Source organism: Halichoeres trimaculatus, unplaced genomic scaffold (genome assembly GCF_033239565.1).
Source record: "Halichoeres trimaculatus isolate MK-OKI-2021-1 unplaced genomic scaffold, fHalTri1.1 fHalTri1_scaffold_9, whole genome shotgun sequence".
In the NCBI taxonomy this organism is placed as follows: Eukaryota; Metazoa; Chordata; class Actinopteri; order Labriformes; family Labridae; genus Halichoeres; species Halichoeres trimaculatus.
The window spans coordinates 3608049-3633961 of NW_027437188.1; the positions used below are offsets into that span (position 1 = coordinate 3608049).

The window sequence follows — 25913 nt, forward strand, 5'->3', positions numbered from 1 at the left end:
TGGCCCTGAAGAGCATGGTGTAAATAGCTATGCTAAGATGGTGGACATGACGGCTGCTTGTCTCTCTTTATTTTTTTGTTTTCTCATCTTTTTTTGTTCTCTCTTTTCGCTTCTCTTCATATTTGGAGCCTGTTGTTACTTTTATGTCTCAATTTTTGGTCACTGACACCAAACTGGTTGTGTTTCATTGGTGTTTCCATTCTTTTTTTGTTCCTGTGTGTGTCCAGAGATCCTCATATGTAACCATGGCTGCATTGTTTACATTCGAGATTCCACCTGTTGGCAGCCCGTAGCATGTTGATGCTAACCAGTGCTGGGGCTGGTGTTCTCTACAAGCTGAGGAGAGGGAGGTGAGGACGACGTGCTGGTTCTCAGGTCAGCAAATAGGACAACATCGACCTGTCCTTCCATCCACTATTATCTCCAATAAGATGGACAAGCTAGCTGTACTGACTTAGCATCAAAGGGAATACCAGAGGGCAGAGTAGCATCATGCTATTCACAGATATGGCTGTCATCTCTGATGGATATTTATTTTCTAGTTAAGGCTTATTATTCTGTTTAAATATTCTTGAATGTTCTGCACTAGATACTTTCTTGTTTGGCTGCTGTGGTTCTATTCTGTTCTATTCTATTCTGTGTGAAACCAGGAGGGGGTGTGTGTCTCAGGCACCTAAGCACCTTGGCAGCAAGGTTATAATAGTTAACTAAAACGAAACTAAAAACGAAAACTAAAATTTAAAATACATTGCAGTTAACTCAAACTAATAAAAACTAGAAAAGAAAACAAAAACGATAAGTAAACTAAAACTGTATCTTGTGTTCACAAAACTAACTGAAACAAACTTAAATGATAGACAAAATTCCCATAGTTATAGTTTTTGACAATATTAATAGCCTTTAGGATTTAAATTAATCCGACACATTTTCCCAACCAATGTTACGACAGTTTTCGGCAGTTGTCAGCGCCGTACGGCACCATCACAGCGACGTACTGGGACATGCTTCTTTACTGCACTGACTGGCTGTCAGAGCATCTGCAATAGTTTCATTTCATGTGAGTCTGTCTTTCTTGTTACAGAGTCCAAGTTTCTAATTATTAAATTCATTGTTAACATTATTTTGTATAATTTATGTTTATATTCTTATATCAACTTTATATTATTTTCTTGTGTTTAAGGCAGCAGCCAACAGTTCAGTATCAGCATTGACTGAGCAGTGAGCACTATGTTGGACTGGAAAATAAACTGTATTACAAAATATTTACTCTGACTTTTTTGAATCCTGCACCTGGTTAATAAGGTATGAAAAAACTAAAACTAAACTAAAACTAAACTAAAACTAAGCCTTGTTGCAAAAATTAAAACTAAATAAAAACTAGAATGCCCGCTCCAAAACTAATTACAACTTAACTGTAATGGGAAAAAAATGTCAAAACTAACTATAACTAAACTATAATGACAAATCCAAAACTATTTTAACCTTGCTTGGCAGCAGATGTTTCTAGAGAGTATTGCATTTTATTGCCTGTATCTCTTCTCAGAATATGTATTAAAGTATAAGAAAGTAAGCTGGACCAGCACAGTTGAAAGCTCAATGAGCACTTTTTAAAGCACTCCTACATGAAGGATGTGTCTTCTTATTGTGCCTCTCTTTGTGTCTGGAGCTTACTTTGTCTGTTAAATGCAGGCTGTCCCACAGGGACATGTGCTGCTGAATGACAAGCGGCTGGTACGCCTTCCTTTCCTGGAGAGCAGGCAGTTCAGGGAGAGGCTGAGCTGTAAACAAAAATAAAAAAATACAGTGAAATAAATAAAAGGGGTGGTTGCAGCTTGAGAAAATTAAATATACACCTTAACCGAGCTGTGCATACATTTTTCCAATAAAGTACAAAGAAGCGCATGCATTATTAATAAGGTGTGGTATCTAGATATGGAGGGATACCCAATTTCTGAAGTAGTGACGGTTAAACAACTCAAGGCTCTATGAATATATAGAACTCTCCATCCAGTGTTGTGTACTGAAAATCCCCCTAAACAAAGGTAGTTTTGATACCTCAGTACAATGTCAAACTGGGGGGAGCCATCCACCTCTTCACCAGCTTTCAGCCTCTGTGATGATTTACTCTTTGTAACAATAACGAATAGTTGCCCTTGCCCTCAGAACTGCTTTTAGAGGTGTTAAGCAATCAGAGGCATCACCGTGCCTCTTGGGAATACTGGCAGTATTTTTTTTTCACACTGTGCAGCAACACCTAGATCACTTAGCTGAAGCTTTCATGATAAATGCCAGTATCTTTGGACTCTTGGTCTTAGTGAGGACTGAAGCAGCAGTGTGCTGGACCAACTGCAGCAGTCTGACTGATTTTTTAGGGAGACCTGTAAAGACGCTGTTACAGTTATCAAGTCTACTACAGATAAAAGCATGGACCAGTTTTACCAGGTCCTGGTGACATGTTAGTCCTTTAATCCTTGACACTTTCTTTAAGTGACAGTAGGCCGGCTTTGCAATTGTCTAAATGTGTTTGTTAAAATTCAGATCTGCCTCCATGATCACACCATGGTCTGTGTCTGCCTCAACCCCCTCCTCTGCCTGGATGTTAATGTTTTGGTTGTATTGGGATGTTTCTGGACGGAGAGTAAGCGTGGTTACCTCAGGAAATCATAGCCCGCCCAGTGCACAAGTGGCTTTGCGTGTTGATTATTGCAAGTTGAAGAAGCTATCCTTCGCAGCTACGAAAGTGGACGTAGCACAGAAAAAGGAAAATACAACCAAACAGGTAAAGTTTTTCCCAAATGAGGTTGAAGCTTGGCTCGACTTTCAGGTACTTGGGGAGCAGCACGATACAAAGAGCGACACAAGGCTAACCAGGTATGTGTCTAATACCCTTGGTTAGCCTGTGCTAACAAGCCCAGTCCCGTAATAGTCTCTCCCACATAGAAACATGATGCTACAAGTGGCTGCTTGGCTAATGAGTGAGTTCCTGTAGCTTTGGTTGGAGGGCAGTGGGTGTGGGTGTTTGAATGTTGTTCAACAAGAAACAAGCATTTCTGCAGACCCCAACTTTAAGTATATAACAACAGCAGTTCTAAGCTGTCAAACTATGCATTACAGATGAATGTGTAGTTATTTTTATACCATGTACCTAATTTGTGCTAATTCCGACAGCCCTCAGTGTAAGACTCGGGGCTCCAATTTTGTGGTGCTGCGCAGGGGGTGGAAGCCTGGCGCACCCCGCGCAGTGTGAATTTCGTGCAGCTCACCGCCGTGCGCTGCCAATTTGACAATTTGGTAGACCATCTGCACAGAGATGGGTGTGACAGCCCACCAGGGGGAGGTGTCATGTAACATTGGCGCAGTGACAATTTCGTGCCAAAAACAGTGCAGAAAGTGTGCTGAAAGCTCACCAGCTCCAACCTGGTCTATTCTCGACGCAAGGCGGAGCGCACCCCACGCAGCTGTAATTTGGTGACAGGTGCACATGTCCACACATGTCAACAAAGCCTCAGAGGCAGGTTTCCAGAGTGTCAGGCACATTTTAATGCAATAAACAATCACAGCAATCACTATTTAATGTAACCGTCTGAACCAGCATATACATTTATATCTATATTAACTGTCCCGTCACATCTGATGTCAGATTAAAGCCGTTTGTCATAATGGAAAGTTAACCTGACAGCAGCTGGAAGTTTGATGCACATCTTACAATTAAACAATAAACAGCCTTAACATCTGATACTGAGTATATATCTGGTTCTCTCATTTCATTTAATTCAAAGAAAAAAGAGAGAGAAAAGACAAAGAAAAAAGAGACAAAATAAATGTATGTCACTCAGGATTTACCTGTGATTTCCCATATTTCTCTGTTTTAGTCTTTATTTTTAACCTGATCTAAAAAGATGGAGTACATTATTGTAAGGAGGATGAGGCAGAGACACCAGGTGGATCAAAAGTATTCTGAATGGATAAGCCAGCTGTGTAACTGTCTCTTCATTTTGTACTCCTATTAATGACAAAGGAACAGATTTAATCTGTCCTGGGAGCTGGCCCGCACGTTGACGTGCTTCGTGTCCTCCGATGCGCCCTGCTGTCCATTCTCCTGCTGCAGTGACAGCGGCTCTGACTGTCTCCGCTACCGAGTCTTTCCAGCATACCTTCTGCGGTGCTGGGGATCACTCAGACCAATCAGACGCTGCGCCTCGGCTGCAGGGCATTTAAAGGCGAGGAGAGGCGCTCATTTGATTGGTGAAGACAGCGCTCGGCTGTGTTAAACCCACTCACGGCTTTTCTCCTCCCTCTCTGCCATTTGCGCGGAGGGAGGCGTGGACGCGCTCCCCTGCGTCTCTCTGCGCCTTCAGTGCACCTCTCTTGGCACTGCAGGAAACTTGCAAAGTGCGCCGGTCATGCCCTGTCTGCCCGGCGAAGGCTGGCGCAGGGCAGGTGCGCCTGCGCTTGCGCCTGGGCCCTGTTCTACGAAGCAAGTTCAGTCTAGCGAGATCGCCTTGGAGCTACCTCGCTGAACTGAGCGCGTCTTACTACACGGTTTTACGACGCTTGATATCAACCTCACAAATGGATCCAGCTAGGCAATGAGCGTGTGCACGCATATAAGGCGGAGCCCGCTGCATCTGACCAATCGCGAACATGGAGCAGTCTGAAGCGTCAGAGCAGGCCGGAGAGAGAAGGACCGCATACTTCACACAGGAGGAGCAGGAGGTGATCATGAGGAAGTATGACGAGGTGAAACATGTAATTAACGTTAAAGCAACACCGTCGCTGCTGCTATAGCACAGAAGGAGTGCTGGCAGAAAATTGCTGACAGTCTAAATGCGTAAGTGTAGTGCAAAAAAAATCTTTTGTGCCATTATCATCGTGAAATAGCCCTGTTCACCATGTACTTTTACTGTAACATGCACCACACCTAATTTATTTCTTACATGAATTTATTCATTGGTTCATTCCTATGGTGTTTACATTTTTTGTGTGATATGTAGCCCACATGAGCCCTACATGAACTCCTGTCACAATTTTAATACGGGCAATAAAATATTGTCATGGAACAGAAGTGTTGGCATTGAAGATCTTATTACGGCAATGAGAGTTCTTCATTCCCTTTAACTACCTGTAGAAAGTGTCATGTGTAGTGACTCTAAAACTGATGATTTAGAGAGAGTGGGTCAGTGCGGTCCCTGAACACTCTCGAGCGCCGGAGTGCTCCTCACAAAATGCGAGCTCTGATGTCCACGGGATCCTCTAAGAACGGACAAGCCATTTTTTGGTGAGGGCTCATTGGTCAGTGGGCGGGGTTTTTATAGTCCGCAATATCAATCTGGAACCTAACCTGCCCTGGAGCAGGTTAGCCGATCAGCATGTGTTGCCATGGAGACTCACGTCGCTGAGGAGTGATCCCGTGTCGTAGAACAGGGAACCCTGAACCTATCCTCAAAGCTACCTCGCTAGGCAGTAATCCTGCTTCGTAGAACAGGGCCCTGGTCTACGGAATTAGAGCCCTCTGTGTTAGACTGACAGATCAGCCTCAGTCTTTGCCAAGTTGAACAAAAGCAACTCCAAAGTGAATGGTTTGAAAACCAAACAATAATAGAATATCAAAGTGATCTAATTAGAAATTAGGCCATGGGTTTGTGGTTGCTCAGTGGTAGACTAAGCCTCCTCAGACTCCCTCTCATATCCAGGCCACTGCTCATTGTTCAGCCGACTACAAAACATAAGGATGGATCACGCACACAAACCGCCTTACAAAATATTTCAATCACAACAAATTCTTGGCAAACTATAACTTCCTTATGGTGGATTCAGTGGCAGATTGCTGAAAGCGTTGCTGCCGGCTCAAGCAACAACACGTTTGAGACATCTGACCCCAACCACAAATCCTTATTTTACAAATAGGAAACTGAATGAGCAAATAAAACATTAAATCCCTGCAGTATCTCATTTTCACAGAGGGCGTTAATGAGAATCCCCCATCCCCCACCCCACACACACACACACACACACACACACACACACACACACACGCACACGCACACGCACACACACACACACACACACACACACACACACACACACACACACACACACACACACACACACACACACAAACATATAAACTCATATCTAATGCATGCCTTACAGGGGGCAGGCTACAGGGAGAATGAAGTAAGAAAATGAAAAGAAAAGGAAAGAAAGAGCCAGAGGACGAGGCGCCTGTCTCAACAACAACAAGCAATACTCACTGTGGTAGAGGCTGAATAAATTCCTCAGAAGATGGTACTTGGGGGTGTAATCCCCAGCCTCGGATAATGGAGCATCGTAATCTGAAAGATAATGTGCTATCAGAACAGCTGAGATGAATTAAACTGTTACAGCACTGAAGTGTATATTTTATTATATATTTATCACACATACCATAACTGGTGACCATGGGTTTAGGAGCCGGTAGTTTAACAGCCAATGCCCCATTCATGAAGCCAAAATTTGTCCCTCCATGGAACATGTAGAGGTTGATGGACATGTCCAGTTCAAGGATCTCTTTAACCACACGGGTCATCTCTGTGAAAAAAAATAACAGAATAAATTAATTCTGTTTAATACATTCAAGTTTATGCTGCAGCTTAACCAAATTTTAAACTGGAGGACTCCAGTCGTGACGTCAAGAAGAGAGAATGAAATTCATTTTAACTTTAGCTGTAACAAGACAGAGCCACTGTTTCAATTATCCTATCACCCTCAGTTCCACTTCATTTGAGACACAGAAAGACCTCAGACCCACATCCTATTACAGGTTGCTATAATTCATTACAGGGTAATGCTCACACCCATAAAAAATTACCTCCCCCCTCCACATATTAGTTGCCTACATTTAGCTGGGAACATGCCAGGGTAAGTAGTTAAGTATTCAAATTGGACTTCAGTGGTGAAATTGACTGACTTTAATGATTTGAATCAAGGGCATGAGCCCCGGTGAATAACAATGGACCAGGGAGAGTGACAGAAGCACACTGGTTGCTTTTGTGGTGGTGCCACCAACACTGAGTGTGTGGCCACTAGCTGTGACCAACTGCCTGGCCTGCTACAGTCTGCAGAGCACTGAACTGTCAAGAACATGAATCCCCTCAGAATATTCCAGCGCTCATTTCACAGAAGTTTCCAGAGGACACTCATGCTGCCAATGGTGGTAAGGTGTGTGACTCCTCTGTATATAATACACGAGTACAGCAGGGAGGCCATGCTCTTCAATTTGTCCACAACACTTCAAACTGAAGCTTTAATTTTACAGCTACTGTTTGTAGATTACAAGTTTGGGTATCAAACATTTAACAAAGAATCCCCTTTAAAGAGGCTGTGGGGAGAATCTGTTTTAATTGGACTGCAGCGCCACCTTTTGGCCCAGAGTCCTACGCACATTGTCACTAAGATGTGACTCTTAACAAGGCGTGTGTTTGTTTTGGAAATGGATCTTCTTTCTAATTCTAATTCTACCTTTCTTTGATCAAGACAACTTTTTACCAGGTACAACACAACAAGGTAAGGTATTTATCAACGGTTACGTAGCGCTGTTCTTTAAAAAGTGTCAACAAGCAAACTCTTTCAGTTTGTATTGTAGTTTAGTAGCTGGCTAAATTTAGCTCTACGTACAGCTCGGTGCACTGAGACATGTCTGTAACGTGTAATAAATCCTGGTTATGTCCTACAAGTGCTTATCCATCAAGCAGAGCTAACGTAACCTCACACTTCATTTTGTTGATATACTATCTAAGCCTTTGACTTGTGTTTTAGCCTTTAGTTCTAGCTTTTTTCTTCTTAGGCTCCAGTGTCCACCATCACTACAAAAGTACATCACAGAGATGTTTTCAGCAGAGAAAAATACAGATCTCTCTTCTCTCTGCTAAACTGACAAAATTCCTGGTCCACCAGATGTTTGGAACGACAAACTTATTGATACAAACCCACACTCTATGTTTCTCACTGCAGTAGATGAGAAAGAAGTTATGAATGTTGTCAAACAATGTAAAAATAAAACTTCTACTGATTGTGAGGACATTGACATGAGTGTTGTGAAAAAGGTTATTGAGGAAATTTCTAAGCCATTGACAAACATATTCAACTTATCATTCCAAACTGGTACATTTCCAAATAAAATGAAGATAGCAAAAGTTATACCACTGTACAAAACGGGGAACAAACACCACTTCACAAACTACAGACCTGTCTCCATTCTACCACAATTCTCTAAAATTCTGGAAAAACTCTTTAACAGTATATTGGACAGCTTTTTAGACAAACACAAACTACTATCCGACTGTCAGTATGGTTTCAGAGCAAACAGATCAACTTCTCAAGCGTTAATAGAATCATTGGAGGAAATAACTTAGTCAACAGATCATAAAAAGCATGCAGTAGGTGTATTCATTGACCTCAAGAAGGCATTTGACACTATTAATCAAAATATATTATTCAAGAAACTGGAAAAGTATGGGATCAGGGGTGTGGTACATGACTGGGTGAAGAGTTACTTCAGGAACAGAAAGCAGTTTGTGAAGTTAGGTGAATTTTGCTCCTCGTCTTTAGATATATCCTGTGGTGTCCCCCAGGGGTCAGTGTTGGGACCCAAATTCTTTATACTGTATATCAATGATGTATGTAATGTTTCACAGGTTATGAAAATGGTATTATTTGCAGATGATACAAACATTTTTTTCTCCAGTGAGAACTTGGAAACATTAATGAAAGTCGTTGCCTCAGAAATGAATAGAATAAAAATGTGGTTTAATGAAAACAAGCTATCATTAAACTTTACCAAAACCAAAATAATGACATTTGGTAAGAAGAGTACTAACATGAATGTTCACTTGGAGATAGATGGGGTGGAAATTGAGAGAGTTAATGAAAATAAATTTATTGGAATAACAATCGATGACAAATTAAGCTGGAAACCTCACATTAAACATGTTCAGAGCAAAATATCAAAAAGCATTTCAATACTAAACAAAGCCAAACACGTCCTGGATCATGCATCACTCCGGATACTGTACTGTTCTCTGGTATTACTATATTTAAGTTAAAGTGCTGAGGTTTGGGGCAACACATACAAATGCTCACTGCATTCATTATCCATACTTCAAAAACGAGCCATAAGAATTATTCATCAAGTCGGATACCTGGACCACACCAACCCACTATTTATACAGTCAAGGCTACTTAAATTTTCAGATATTGTGAAATACCAAACTGCAATAGTCATGTTTAAGGCCAAATCCCACTTATTACCTGCCGATATTCAAAAACTGTTTAGGGGACGAGGGGGAGGGTTAAATCTAAGGAGAGAAATGAATTTCAAAACATCGGCAGTACCCACCACAACCAGATCCTTTTCAATAGCAATCAGTGGGGTGAAACTTTGGAACAGTCTGTCTATAAAGCTACAACAATGCAATAATGTTGATAACTTTAAAAGGAAATACAGGGAGGTGACTTTCACAAAATACAGGTTGGAGGACGGGCATTAAATACAGCTGTGTGAGGGCAGGACAGCTCAAGGCCCTAAATGATAAAGCTGCCTGATCACTGGGTTCCTTATGTGTATGAATTAATGTATTTAGATATGTTGGGGTATACACATGTTAGTATAAAAGTTGTATGTATGTATGAATGTATGTCTGTATGTATGTGTACATGTGTGTGTATGTATATATATATATATATATATATATATATATATATATATATATATATATATATATATATATATATATATATATATATATATATATGTGTGTGTGTGTGTGTGTGTGTGTGTGTGTGTGTGTGTGTGTGTGTCTGTATGTATGTATACATGTGTACATGTGTGTGTATGTATATATGTGTATGTATATATGTGTATGTATATATATATATATATGTGTGTGTGTGTGTGTGTGTGTGTATGTATGTGTATGTACGCATATATATGTATGTACCTGTATATGTGTATATACGTATATATATATGTATGTATGTATGTATGTATGTATGTATGTATGTATGTATGTATATATATGTCTGTATATGTATTTGTGTATTTATGTGTGTATATATTTGATAGATACATAGAAACTTGGTGAACCATATGGTATTCAATTAAAACTGGAGAGGGGGTGGAAATAATAAGCTAAACTTCTTTCCACTCCTTTTTGAAAATGTAAAAGATTGTAAATCAGGGATTTAAATTATTATTATTATTATTATTATTATTATTATTATTATTATTATTACTATTGTTATGTATATGTATATATACTTTTTTCTTTCTTTTGTTGGCTGTGTCTATAACATTATTCTTCTTCTACATTTTCAAAATAAACTTTCATTCATTCATTCATTCAACTTCATCAGCTGGTGAAGTGTCATTGAGACTTGGACGTGCTGTAAATCAATCTGTTTATGCTCGACCCGAGAGGCTGAGGAATAACATTTAGGAATAATCTTTATTGGTGCAGATGATCTCATTTTTAAGTGTGGATTAGCATATATCTAGAAGAGACACTTTTTCAAGATGGCATAGAAACTCCTCACAGACCCTTTAACATTATGAAACTCTGCTGTGATCTAAAATTGTGTTCATTTTTATTTAAGGCATTGCGATGATGATATGTGTGACACTGATAGTGGGAACATCTATGGCCACCATCATTAGTGTTTTCCAGGATAAAGACTTTGTTTCCCATGAGCACTATCACTCACTGCTGTAAGGACGGGAAATTTGCAGAAGTGTGTGTTTAATTTGGAAATGAATGGAGGAGAGGTCCCTTTTTTAAGACTACTACTCCTTGTTCAAGATAACTTATTACAGGACGCAAAGTAACAAGATAATGCATTTATTCATAGTTACAGTGTGCTATAGTTTTAAACAGTCTAACAAAAAAAACTTAGTCACAGTTTGTTGTACAAACCCAGACTATAAGCAATACTCACAGCCCTGAGCCCTAAAATGTGTCCCTGATCTGACACACTAGGATAACAATGTCCTAGCTACCAACTAGTAAGTATATTAGGTAGAGTAATTCAGTATTTCCTCCTGAAACATTTCTTTTACCTCTCTGATTTTTTTCTGATAACTGCATTTGATTGACTTAGAACCATAATTTTCCCAGTACTTTCTCTGAATTCTTTGTCAAGCTGGTGAATTCATTTACTCTTGGAGACAGAGATCACCAGATCCAGAAAAAACACCTGTCAGAGGTCTCTAACTGCAACAACACCTCTGCAACTGACTTTATGCTCTTTAAAACACTGCATCTGTCATAAACATGCACAACTACCAAGCACCAGATCCAGAAGTATACTGTAGCCAAACACACTTTTTAACATCTACTAAGTGTCTGTCCACAACTTGAGCGGCTGCTCACTTCAGGCTTGCCATGATACTTTTAATCTGTACTATGCCATGACTGAAAGAAGGAGCCAGTTTATGTATCAGAGTGCAAACAAAGACCAGAGAGAAGACGACTGCTAATGAGAAACTGTGAATAAAAAAGGGTCATTGTGTTCAGCACATTTGCTTGGTCTTTACAAACAGAATGATTTCTGTAAGACAGTTTATGTGCTGCCAGCACCTTAGAAGATACTGCAAAGAAGAACGTTTTATGGGCAAGTAAACAATGACGCTGCCTGCTCCAACCAATCAATGTCATTAAATAAAGCCAAAAGCAACACAGCCCTAGTGTGTGTTATATGTGTATGTATGTATAAAAACACTTCCATAACAAGGAAGTGGGAGTATAAGTAACAAACCCCTTCATCAGTGCTGGGTGGAATCACTCAGAATCAGTGGAGCACATCGACACAAGGGAGTGTTTGAAAATCAGGCCTCTGAACATCAAATAGATGGCCCAGAGACAAAGGTAAGATAAAAAGACACACACTCTGGGTTTGAACACTTTTCTCATGTCCTTCCACACAGAGAAAGCTCATCAATCTCTGATCAAGTTTAAGAAGAAGGAAGGGATATGCCAAGATTTGCATCCTAACAGCACAGAGTGGGCTCTGTGGGGGAACCAGAGAGTATAACTGTCTGAAAGTCTGGAGAATTTATTTCATCCAACCCCCAGAGCTGCAGCTCCTTCAGCTCAGAGACCGTTTAATTGAAAATGTTTCTTTAAGCCTTTCTTCACCTACAGCAGTGAGACTCTTAGTGTGTCCCAAATCGCATACTTCCATACTGTGTACTCAAAATTTTCAAATTGAGTGTACTAAGCATACTACGTACTCACTGGCTTAGTGCGCAAATTTTGAGGGTGTAGTGCTGTCCCAAATCGCATACTGCCGAGCGCCGTACTTACCGGGAATGATGACATGATGTCGACCTCTTCTTCTACGTCTAATTGTGACAGGCTTCCAGCGCGTTTCCGCCAAACACCGCCACTATTTGCCAGCAAATTTTCAAAGCCTTTTCAGTAGTATATTAAACACAGCTAATAACATGATCAGCAGTGTAGAGTTTATTAATGGGGGTCGGTGCAGATGACTGAAGCTACCATGAGAGCTACCGGGGTGCTGTGGCAGTTAAATTACATCCACAAATTAAATGTCTGAGTGGTGCTTCTGGTCATGTACTCACTGTGCAGGGTCTAACCCGCTTATTATTATATTTGCCTGGTTCACCGGGTAATGCTAGGGCCCCGGTAACTGTTAGCCCAATGAGCTTTGGCATTTGAGATAGCTGTTAGCTCAACTAGCATTAGCATAGCCCAGTGTTTCTCAATCCTGGTCCTGGGGACCCCCTGCCCTGCATGTTTTAGATGTTACCTCACTTCAGCACACCTGATTCAAATGAATGGCTGGTTATCAGGCTCGAGCAGAGCTTGATGACGAGCTGATCATTTGAATCAGGTGTGTTGGAGTCGGGTAACATCTAAAACATGCAGGGCAGGGGTCCCCAGGACCAGATTTGAGAAACACTGGCATAGCCTATCATTCGCAGAACAAAACAAACAAAAACAAGTTACACCACATACACAACGTCAACAGCTGATGGTGCTTGGTGGAAACAACACGTATAAAAAACAACATCAATAAGTTACATTTATACATTGCTGCCAGAGGATGAAATGAGTGCGTTAAGTGTCCACAGCTGCATACTCAATATCCGGGCCGATTGGAGTACATCATCCTGGTACTTTTGCATACTCATTTTTCGCATACTATGCATACTGTTTTTCATTTTAACGCAGTATACTCAAAATTTTGAGTATTTGAGTATGGAAGTATGCGATTTGGGACGCACTATCTGTCTCACTCACATGATGGGTTGTATCGCCTTCAGAGATTCTGCACTGGCTCACAGCACAAAACCCATCTTACCCAATGGTCTCAAATTGGTCAGTCTTATCGACCTGCTGTACAGTGAGAGACAGTTTTTTCATCTATGAGTTATCCAGCACAAGTCTTGTCTTACCCTCACGTCAACACCTGACGTTCTCTGATCAGAGATACCGTTGATCTCTCCAAAGAGAACCTGTCAACCTGTCTGCGGTCCGTCTTACCTTCAGCTGAGTAAACGTGATGAAGTTCCCCCCAAAGATCAAACCAGCCTGTCCAGTACTCCATCACCATCTTTGGCTTCTGGGGCTGGTAGAAGAAAAAAAAATACAGCATGATGTTAGAACAGTTTGGAAAAGAAATGCACACTTTAGCTCAAAAAAAAAAAATGAATACAGTCTCTGATTCTTTGAATAACCTTTGTCTTACAAAATTCTTGGAAAAATCATTTCAGATTTTAAAAATGTTTTCTGGGCCAGGTAAGAATCCCAATGTAGAAAATGATTATATACATATAGGGATGTTCAGTACCACTGATACCAGTCTGAGTACTCCCTTTTGAGTCCCCATCACAAAGGATAGACCAGTCAAAGGCTGGACCAGTCAAAGGCTGGACCAGTGCTTATATAGCGCTTTTCTAGTTTTTCTGACCATACAAAACGCTTAACACCTCTTGTCTCTTTCACCCATCCACACCACATTCACATAGTGATGACAGAGAGTTGTACATAAGGAGCCATCAGTTTATTTAACACATTCATACCCATCCACACCCCACTGACCAACAGTGGGAACAATTTGGGGTTCAGCGTCTTTCTGAAGAACCCTTGACCTTCCAACTGAGAGATGACGACTCTACCACTGAGCTACAGCTGCCCATGTCATTAAGTCCAAAATAAAACACTAACAGCTCTTTCTGAGTTTACAATTTGTTTTTAATAAATTATCAAAACCGCAAAATAAAACTAACAGCTGTCAGAGTTTCAGTAATCTGCTAAATAAACTGAAGTGTAAAATAAAATAGTTTAACTTTCAACTCCCCTGGTTCAGTCTTTTTGTTTGAACATGACCTGATGTACGCTTGCAGCAGAATTAAACCGCTGCAATGTAGCGCCAACTACTGGCAAGGAGGACTTACTCAACGCAAACTCTTATTTTGCCTTGCATACCTTCACACGTTCTGATACCTTGAAATGAGGCTGGTATTGGTACTTGACTATCCCTATAAACATATTCCAACTCTGATTTACACTGATATTCTTCAAGTGGAGTGGACTCATATGGTGTTGTACTGTGTCCTAAAGCTTAGAAGCTTGATGATAGATACATTCAGAAAAACTAGTAATAACAGCAAACTCTCTATACAAATTAAACAAAAAAACGAAAAACTAACATTGATTTAGACAGCTGAACACAAACTTACTTGTATTTCCTCTAGATACCGGACATTAGAAACGTTCAGTTTCTGGAAATTAAGGGTTTTCAGGACTTTGGAAAAGAAGAGAGTAAAAAATTATTTAAGAACCAACATTTCTAACATCGAAGTTATAATATTATACAGGACTAATGTTCACATTTTCATTTTCGTTAAGAGATGTCACCGTTCATATATACATAAATACATAAATACATACATATATATATATATATATATATATATATATATATATATATATATATATATATATATATATATATATATATATATATATATATATACATATATACATATATATGTGTGTGTGTGTGTGTGTGTGTGTAAGAGTGTGACTATTTTTTTTTCCTCTGAATCACAAAGTTCAGAATGGGAAATAGCCCTCTAAATTACTACTTTTGAAGTGGCTGCAACAGAAAAAGAGGCATGGATGCAAATCAGGGAAAGAAAGTATCTCAAATGTATATGATCTGTTTCGCTAAACAATAGCTTAAAGTACAAGTCTACGATGTGAGAGCAAAGGTCATAATATGTAAGACTTCCAGTGAAGAACAACTTTTTTATAGAAGAGGTTGTGATTTAGTGTTACATAAATTTATCAAATGGCATATTTAATGTGATGGAAAATATTGAGGGTCTTATTTTGTGGCATGAAACTGTATTGAAAATACTGTTGAAAATAAATATTTGAAGACACAGAATTGTTTGCATGGGGTTGTTTTGCTGCCTGACACCAGGCTGGGCTTGGATCAGACCTTTAATAGTTGTGTAAACCACAATAAACAAACTGCCAGCCTGTCTTTGTGTGTGTGCGTGTGTGTGTGCGTGTGTGTGTGTGTGTGTGTGTGTGTGTGTGTGTGTGTGTGTGTACAGTCTTGCTTGTCCTTGTGCCTATCTGACAATACCTCCTTTCACTCCTCCACGCACGACTCCTCTCTCGCCGTCTGAAGTCAGCAGCAGCTCTGTGATGCCCCTCGACAACAAGGCCTGGAAAGGAGGAGGGTTACAGACACAACCTTTAAAAATACAGGGTGTTGTTTCTGAAAAATGACTGTTGACTTTTCTTTGAAAGACAGAAAAGTAAGTTACTGAGTACATAAGTAAATAAATTCAAATTTGTCTCAAAGTTTCTGGCGATTCATGAGATAATTGCGAAAAATCTCTTACCTCTTTCATGAAAGACATGAATGCTTCATCTTTTGCATAAGAGCCATATTCATTCTCCACTTGAAAGGCAATTATTGGGCCACCCTTGGAGTACTGCACAGTGATCAGCCAGTGAACAAAGGACAGGTATCAGAGACATCAGCTCTTGATCATTCCTGTACTCAATAAAGGTGAGTTTTAAAAACACTGTAAAATGTAATTAAGACTTTGCTCAGGAATAAATACAGCTTAAAGAAAACCACTCGTCAAATTTCAGTGTATTGGTATATTGTGCTGCCAACAAGATAATGCTAGAGGGGATCTTGTAGCGCAACATTATGTAACAATGTAATAAATTGTCCGAAATTTTCAACGCATTATGTAATAAACTTTGCTGCATTGTGAAATAAGTTTCTACACAATGCACCAGTAACTACAAAATGCAGGTGTTGCACTGCATTATGTAACAACTCACCTAAATAGACATCTTAATAAAAAAAAAAAAAGAAAAAAAAAAAAAAACATTGTACCATCAAAAACATTGACCTAAGCTAACCAGGACAGCAGGATGGTTCGGTGGTCAAATCTGAATCCTTTATGTCTGAATTCACAGAGAATGGGTGTGAAAGCTCACTGGGACAAAAACTTCACTGATTGAGTGTTACTGGCACCAACATTATCAGTGCACTAAAATGTTGGAAGACATTTACACACATTCTGGGAAATGTATGAATCCACTTGGATTGTCTCAGTTTCATTGACATATTTAAACTGTCACTGACATTTCATTGACTGTGAAGGTTTGTCCTATTAGAGAATCTGATTGGAGGCCTGTATTCACAAAGCATCCTGAGGCTAAAAGCAGCTCTTAGTGACGTCATTCTTAGAAAAATCTCTGAATTCCTCGAGTTCTTAAAATTTTCCCTCGATAAGATGAAAGTTATTCATAAAGCATCTTAGGCCTTAAGAGAGCTCCTGAGGTTGAAAACTGTTAGGAGGAGGGAGGAGGACCCATAAGAAGCCTCAGAGTGGACGCTGATACTGGTGATGGACTTTCCCAACGCGCTAAACACAGTTTCTGCCACCTGAGACGGCTGTTTACCCCCTAAACCAGTGTTTTTTGTGTTTTTTTTTTCAGACCAAGGACCACTTTCCCCCCAGAAAGATCTCACAGACCACCAAGCTAAATAGCCCTGGAACAACAGCCCAGATAGCAGGCTGATAGAAACTCACTGAATACATGCTACAACTTGCTAGGGCTGCAACTAATGATTTAAAAAAAATGATTAATCCACCCAGTATTCTTTGACTAACCCATGAATTGCCATAAATCAAACATGATTTTTCTTCAGTTCCCTTAATTCAGAAACTGGTATATTTCACAATTTCAATGACTATGGTGTAAAAAATTGCTCTCAGTCTCTTGTGGTTTGTTGTTTTCTTTTGAAATGAAGGAGAAAATGAGAAAAACTGTATGAGTATGCAAATGGCAGAGTAAATGATACGCTTTTTTCCTATAATTCATAATCAGTATTGACATAAAGGTAAGTAATAAAAAGACTTTCTACAGACAGGACATGTTCATTAAATGTAACACATATGTCTGCAACTGAGTTCCCCCCGATGTCAGTAAATGTTTTGGACCGATAGAGTTATGTGAGGGTCTGTTAGCCTGTCAGTCACCCCTGATACCTATGACAGGTATCTGTATGGGAGGGGCTGATTGGCTGATGGGCAGAGGAGGTGTGTGTTTGTTTGTGTGTGTGTGTGTGTGTGTGTGTGTATGTGTGTGTGTGTGTGTGTGTGTGTGTGTGTGTAACTAAGGTGGAGAGGGAGGTGATATGATGAAAGAGTGTTGGAACGTCTCTACCACAGCTAACGCTAATTTTAGCTTCATGAACTCCTCATACTTGTCAAACAGGATGATCAGTTAACATCAGGACAAGACAAGTTCTCAGAGACACACTAAACATTTTCCAACATTAAAATAGAACACATGGAGTCTTTCAGAAATGAAATTCGTTGTCAACGCTTTAATAAATCATTTTTTTTTAGATTGTATATATTTGTGTTGCAGCCCTGCAACTCGCTTCTCTCTCCCCCTCTCTTTTTTTTAAAAAGCCATAAATAAAAAAATTACTCAGTTTGTGGACCACTAGGAGTTGCTGGCAGACCACTAGGGGTCCACGGACCACTATTTGAGAAACACTGCCCTTAACAGTCCAGTAAATGAGCATATGACACTATAACATTCTTACAATTATTAAAATCAAAGTAACTGATGTCAGCAGCTTTAGCCTACAACAATCACCTGTATGAGAACAGCTTCTCTTTGTGCTGCGATCTCCACCCTCACCTGGAATTGCAGCATTTACCAGTGCTTCACACACTCATGCTCATGCACTCATGTGCACGCAACGAGAGGAAACAGCGCATTGATTTGATGGGCAGTCCTTCCCCAAGTCTGCCTCTTCCCTCTCCTTACGCTTTGATTCTCCTCCAGGAGCTGAGCCAGCAGCTCTGTGTCCATTTGGGCTCCCCAGTTCTTTTTTTAACCATTTAGTTTGTCATTTTGCCAAATCAAATAACTTTTTATAAGCTAACAGCTGAGTCTGCTTCCACCATCAAAATCAAACACATTGAGTGGTAAAGTTACAGTAAACAGAACAATAAGCAAATCAGTATAACTGTCATGTGAAAGAGATACGTTCCAACATTTTGAAGCTGTGCAAAAGTTAAATTTTATTTTGCTTCATGAGTTTTATCATCATGACTTCAAAATGATGTCACAATTACACATTTCTTGAGACTATCCAAGTTACTTGACGGGTTGATATTACTGTTCATTCATTACTGGGAGCACAGGGCGCTTTTTTACTTTTTTTTTTTTTACTTTTTTGTAACAACCAATCAGAGCTCCTAGCAGACTGCGTCATACCTAGCATCAGGGGTGCCGCCAGGGGTTTTTTTGTGTCCCATGAAAAGTATTATTGCTCGGCTCCTATTGTGATTTAATAAGAGGCCTTTCTGGGCCCCTGTCTGTGATGGGCCCCTGGAATCGCCCATGCCTGGCATCAGGGTTAACCACACCTTCTCACTAAGATCACAGTTTCTGTCCCCTCTTTGCTCAGAGCAGCTCTCACAAACTTCCTGAATCACTCTTTCGCTAAGATTCTTTGCTAGGTGTCTGGAGAGTGGTGAGGCACAAAATCAGAGGTGTCTGAAGTCCGGCGTGCAGTTTCTGCAGTCTGTGACAGTTAGGGTGCCATGTTATCAGCCAGGGTTGGTCGACTGTTTTTTATGAACAAAGTGAACACACAGCAATCTGAAAAGAACATATCTGAGCTCTTCATGCTTCCATCTGCTGACAGGCTTCATGAGAAGCCAAGTTCCTCTTCCAGTTTATTTAGCACCTGCCCACAGTGCCAAAACTACCCAAAACTGTTGCATGATACCGCTGTGCTTGATTTAGCCCGCTGACTGGCCTGACCTGAGCCCCACAGAGACTGTCTGGGTTATCATCAAGGAGAAGATGAGACACATCCAACCCAAGAAGTATGGACCAGCTAAAGGGATCTAAACTATGTTATACTTGAAATTCAGTATTTTGAACTATCAGAAAACTGTATTTACTACTTTCCTGAATCATAATAAATAAAAACAAAAGCAAAAAATAGTTTGAGAAATGTACCTTCCCGGCAACAAATACTAAACATGTCAAAACATACCTTTTTGAAATAATGTATTAAGTAAAATTTATTTTTTTCTGTGTTCTATCTTTGGAGATGAAAATGTATCTTAAAAAACTATTTCAAAAAAATAAATGAACCATATAACTGTATTTTTTTATGCACGTACCTGATGGGGAACAACTTTCTTCAAAAGCTTATCAAAGAAGGAGTTGACTGCCTGAGTATATCCTGGGTAGGTTGTTCTTAGTTTCATGTTTGGATCCCGCAGCAGCCAACTAAAAGGAAGACGACAAAACTGAAGGTTTTCATACCAAACTTAGCATGACTTTCATGCCGTGTGAAAGATTGACTCCTGCTTACTGCAGCGCCTTGGACACATTTTAATTAGATGACACTAAACTTCCCTAAACTTTGAATCAACATGCTTTGACAATAAATCTAAAACATTTTTTTTTATTTTCAGTGATTTCTTCTGTAAGATTCACCCATCAACTGTCTTAATTTTCTCTGTTTAAAGGTAGAGTCTGCAGGATTTTCTGAAAAAATAGAATATCAACATAATCCTGCTCAGTCGTCTTTTACGGGCCTCTATATATAGGTGTCTGTGTCTGTATCTGTGTCTGCGTCTGTGTCTGTGTGTGCCTCAACCCCTCTCCTCTGCCTGTATGTCAATGTTTTGATTGCGTTGAAACATCATCATACACAGAAAGGCAGAGAAGAGACATGGTTACCTCAGCTAATCACATCCCACCAAGTGTTTAAGTGACTCTATGTGTTGAAGATAGTGAGTGGAAGCTAATCAGAGCAGCTGCAATAGTAGACATAGCACAGAAGAAGAAAAACACAACCAAAGTGTTATACCAAACAGATAAAGCTTTTTCCGAAATGATCGTGAAGCTTGACTCAACTTTCACTCACTTTTAGGAACTTGGAGAGCAGCTCAGGACAAAGAGTGACGCGAGTTAGCTTCTCCTAACAAGGTATGTGTCAAATACTTGTGGTTACCTTGTGCTGAAATGCCAAGTCAGGTGCATGGCTCTTGAGTCTCCCCTATGTGGAAACGTGATGCTACAGGTGGTTGCTGAGTGAGTGTGTTAATGTAGTCACGGTCAGAGGTTGTGGTGTGTGCTGCTGCTGGCACTGAGCCAAGGAGGAGGAGCCCAGTTTGAATGTTGTGTTTACTAGTCATGAAAATTCCTGCAGTCCCTACCTTTAAAGCACTAAAAAAAATGATCTCTCTAATACATAAATGTGGCTCCATTTTGAGTAATATTAGTGATTCACATGATAATTGTTGGCTTCATTTAGATGAAACATCACAATACAAGCAAAAACCTTCATTTATGCACCAATGACACCAAATCTGGCAAGACTTTGGGCTCTAATTTTGTAGACCAGGCGCAAGCGCAGGCGCACCTGCCCTGCGCCTGCCTTCTTCTCGTGGACAGGGTGTGACTGGCGCACTTTGCAAATTTCCTGCAGTGCCAAGAGAGGTGTGCTCAAGGCGCAGAAAAGGCGCAGAGGAGCGCGTCCACGCCTCCCTCCATTCAAATGGCAGAGAGGGAGGAGAAAAGCTGCGAGTGGGTTTAACACAGCCGAGCGCTGTTTTCACCAATCAAATGAGCGCCTCTCCTCGCCTTTAAATGCCCTGTGGCCAAGGCGCAGCGTCTGATTAGTCTGACTGATCCTCTCCACCACGTAAGTGAGCTGCAAAGACCCGGTAGCGGAGACGGTCAGAGCCGCTGTCCCTGCAGCAGGAGAATGGACAGCGGGGCACATCAGAGGACACGAAGTGCGTCACCGTGTGGGCCAGCTCCCGGGACAGATGTAATCTGTTCCTTTGTCATTAATAGGAGTACAAAATTCAGAGACGGTTACACAGCTGGCTTATCCATTCAGAATACTTTTGATCCACCTGCACTCCTGGTTTGTCATCGCCAAATAGCAGAACCTTTGGTGATACACTGTATACTCTACCGGTGTCTCCGCCTCATCCTCTTTACAATAATGTACTCCATCTTTTTAGATCACGTTAAAAATAAAGACTAAAACAGAGAAATATGGGAAATCATGGGTAAATCCTGAGTGACAAACATTTAATTTGTCTCTTTTTTCTTTGTCTTTTCTCTCCCTCTTTTCTTTGAATTAAATGAAATGAGAGAAGCCAGATTTACACTTAGTGTCAGATGTTAAGGCTGTGTATTATTTAATTCTAAGATGTGCATCAAACTTCCAGCTGCCGTCAGGTTAACTTTCCATTATGACAAACGGCTTTAATCTGACATCAGATGTGATGGGACAGTTAATATAGATATAAATGTATACGCTGGTTCAGATGCTTACGTTAAATAGTGATTGCTGTGATTTTTTATCGCATTAAAATGTCCCTGACACTCTGGAAACCTGCCTTGAGGCTTTGTTGACATGTGCGCACATGTGCGCCTGTCACCAAATTACAGCTGCGGAGGGTGCACTCCGCTTTGCGCCGAGGATAGACCAGGCTGGAGCTGGCGAGCTTTCAGCGCACTTTCTGCACTGTTTTTGGCATGAAATTGTCACTGCGCCAACATGAATCTGCCAACAACTCCCCCTGGTGCGCCGTCAACTCCCCCTGGGGCCGTCACACCCATTTCTGCACAGGCGGTCTACCAAATTGTCAAATTAGCAGCGCACGGCGGTGCAGCGCACAAAATTAACACAGCACGGGGTGCGGCAGGCTTGCGCCCCCTGCGCTCTGCGATGAAATTAGAGCCCTTTGTCTGCACTGAGGTTGTCAAAAAAAGGATTATTAGTATAAACTTATGTCATCACATCACACCTACTGGATAGTTAATACACCTGTTTGAAGGTAAAGAAAATAAAGGTGTCAAAAAAAGACAGAAAGAACTTTTTTGTTCCTCGTTTCATTCAAACGTGAAGGATATACCACAGAGGAAATGTGTCAATGTAATAGGGATTGTGTATAACTTGAAATTGAAAATAGATTCTTGTTTTCAAAAGCTGTTTCAGTTTTTTCTTTAAAGGGCCCGGTGGAGAATCAGTTTTAGTGATATTGTTGCTTACGCTATTGAGCAAAACATGGCAGATCCAAAATAACAACAAATAATCGAAATTACAAAACCCTGCATTACTTCCATGGGTCGAATGGATTTAGCCTGCAGCTGAGATTTTGCTAACAAACAGATTACCTGACTGAACAAACCATTTACAAGCCAAATTAAAGGATTAGTTTTGTAACCTAATGGCTATTCTTAAAATATGCATGACTATATTGCGATGGCTGTATAGCACACACACATAAAAAGGTAAAAACTGGCTGTGGCTCTAATTCTTACCTGGGCAGACCTCCGAGATCCCACTCTGCACAGATGTATGGTCCTGGACGCAGAATCACCCACAAGCCCAGGCGGGCTGCCAGGTGGAGGTAGGCTCTAGGAGAGTGATTCAAACATTAATCAAATGAGTCCATAGGTTTCAATGTAAAATGTATCCTACTGTCATTATAATGTGGAGAGTTATTACCGTTACAGAATCAAATGTATCCAGTATTCAAACTCAGTGGACTGTCAATTACTCTGAAAAATCTTCCCTCATTTTGTTTTATACAGATATAAATTGCATTTCCTTAAAAAAAGCCATCTATGCAACATCCCTGCTGGGTCAAGGCCATCATAATTAAAGAATTATTGATACAACTCAAGGGTACAACTAATTAATCATTAATAATTAATTAATGGATACACAACACCTCCTGAACTGTATTACATGAGACAACACTGCAAATCTGAGCCCTTCTGAAGTGCAACAGCACCATCTGCAGGGGATCAGGGTGCATAGTTTCATGTAAGCCTTTTCTTCATTGTTCCTTACTCTAAATCCAGCTCATCTTCAAAGTTGAACACCCCTCGCTCAGGCTCATGAAGATTCCAGGGCACATACCTTAATAAAAGAAAGATCATATTTAAGGACTGAATTTTAATATCAATACATTAATCTGTGAATAGTACAGAGCTGAAGGGCTTGATTATATTTTTTCTGTGTGTCAAGAAAAAACAAAGGAAAGAAAAACTAAGGTGGTCTGACAAGAACTTTATACTACAGAAGAGGATAAGGATCACTGGAGAAAAAAAATTAGGTAATATATATATATATATATATATATATATATATATATATTATCCTGATTTAAGGTCAAAATTCCGACTGTAATCTCAGAATCCTGACTGGAATCTCAGAATAACAGTAATCCATCCATCCATCCATTTTCTTCCGCTTATCCGGGTTCGGGTCGTGGGGGCAGCAGCCTGAGCAGGGAAGCCCAGACTTCCCTCTCCCTAGCCACTTTGTCCAGCTCTTCTGGGGGGGATCCCAAGACGTTCCCAGGCCAGCCGAGAGATGCAGTCTCTCCAGCATGTCCTGGGTCTGCCCCGGGGTCTCCTCCCGGTGGGACGTGCCCTGAACACCTCACCAGGGAGGCGTCCGGGAGGCATCCTCATCAGATGCCCGAGCCACCTCATCTGGCTCCTCTCAACGTGGAGGAGTAGCCGCTCTACTCTGAGCTCCTCCAGGATAGCCGAGCTTCTCACCCTATCTATAAGAGAGAGCCCGGCCACCCTATGGAGGAAGCTCATTTCGGCCGCTTGTACCCACAATCTTGTTCTTTTGTCACTACCCAAAGCTCATGACCATAGGTGAGGGTGGGAACGAAGATCGACTGGTAAACAGAGAGCTTCGCCTTCTGGCTCAGCTCCCTCTTCACCACGACAGACCTGTGCAGAGTCCGCATTACTGCATTACAGCAAGAAACAAAATATTTGACCTATTTGACCCTTGATTTTTTTCTGAAAATAAAGTTAAGGTCCAATGTTGTTATTATTATTATTATTATTATTATTATTATTATTATTATTATTATTATTATTACTATTGTTGTTGTTGTTGTTGTTATTATTCTTTGATAAAAACCAGAATCCTACAAAAAAAGTTGAAACTTGTTATTTCAACTTCTAATACAGATACAAAAAAAACAATAAAATAAAATAAAATAAAAATCCAAGGTGATTTTATCCATACTACAAATTTATGCACTTATATACACTCCAAAAGGGAGTACATACATATACACATGAACATTCATGCAAACATATGAATACACATATCCAAACATACCCACTTACTTGGTAATACAAACCAAAAAAAAAAGCATCAAGATTGGTGCCAATTGCTCTATTCCTTTTTTTTTTCCCATCAATACGACTTTTGTTAATTTTTTATGGGTGGTTTCATTGTAGTAATCTATGAATGGCTGCCATACTGAGTGAAACATCTCATCCGTTTTCTCTATGGAATCCCAAAAGATTCATAATTAAATAAATAAAAATAACATTTGAAACAAATACCATTTCGATACATAACAGGCAAATACATAATATGGCCATTTAATTGTGAAATAAGGCAATGTTATTATGAAATATGTTTTATTATTCTTTAATATCAAATTATTATGATAAAATATTTTATAATGATCATATTAACAATTTCATACTTTTTTAAACAATTACTTTTACTCATTTTCCAAGCTTTTACAAAAAAAAACTCTTTAACAAAGTCCATTTTCATTTTATAATGTCCTTTTCAACAATGGCCTTTTTCATTTTATAATGTCCTTTTTCATCAGAATGACTTGGTTTGTCAATCAAAGCTAGAGGGTGGGACCTGTGCTAGCATTTGGTAGCGTCGTTGCTGGGCTGTTGTGAACTTCCAGACACCACCTCATTAAAAACATGCTGCTGCTGCTGCTGAAGTCCTTTCTCAGGCTCAGGTCTTCTTCTGCTGTCCAACCGATTTGCAACTTCCCTGAGCAACTCAGAAACTGTCTTCTGTTCTGCAGCCATTCTTTCTGAAGGGTAGCATGCACTCCTAGTTTGTAAGCTTTTCCAGACTTAGCGTCTTTATGTTTGAATCGATGTTGCAAGTGCTGCTGCAATGTCTGTGTATAGGATCAGCCAATTACTGAACCAATATATCATGCTGAAAAACGACATTATGAAATAAAAAGGCTGTTGTGAAAAAGAACATTTTAAAATAAAATTGACTTTGTTAAAAAGATGTTTTTTCTTATTTTATAAAAGCTTGGAAAATGAATAAAAAGTAATTCTTAAAAAGAATGAAATTGTTTAAATCATTATGAAATATTTAATTATAATAATTCAATATTAAAGGATAATAAAAAATATTTCATAATGACATAGCCTTATTTCACAATTTAATTGCCATATTATATGCTTGTCTGTTATTTCATCAAAATGGTATTTATTTCAAAA

At 39.9% G+C, this 25913-nt stretch overlaps 1 protein-coding gene across 1 annotated transcript in view; it reads right to left on the reverse strand.

The window, feature by feature from the left end:
- The window catches only part of LOC141797563 (beta-galactosidase-1-like protein 2), a 42604-nt gene that overhangs the window by 11874 nt on the left and 4817 nt on the right, over window positions 1–25913 (reverse strand). The window contains exons 4-13 of the mRNA XM_074679054.1: window positions 23461–23529; window positions 22926–23021; window positions 19757–19865; window positions 15920–16012; window positions 15658–15739; window positions 14741–14805; window positions 13542–13626; window positions 6427–6570; window positions 6255–6335; window positions 1672–1778 (exon numbers count right to left, since the gene is read on the reverse strand). Of these exons, the coding sequence (XP_074535155.1) occupies window positions 1672–1778; window positions 6255–6335; window positions 6427–6570; window positions 13542–13626; window positions 14741–14805; window positions 15658–15739; window positions 15920–16012; window positions 19757–19865; window positions 22926–23021; window positions 23461–23529 (931 nt within the window). The remainder of the gene's footprint in view (window positions 1–1671; window positions 1779–6254; window positions 6336–6426; window positions 6571–13541; window positions 13627–14740; window positions 14806–15657; window positions 15740–15919; window positions 16013–19756; window positions 19866–22925; window positions 23022–23460; window positions 23530–25913) is intronic.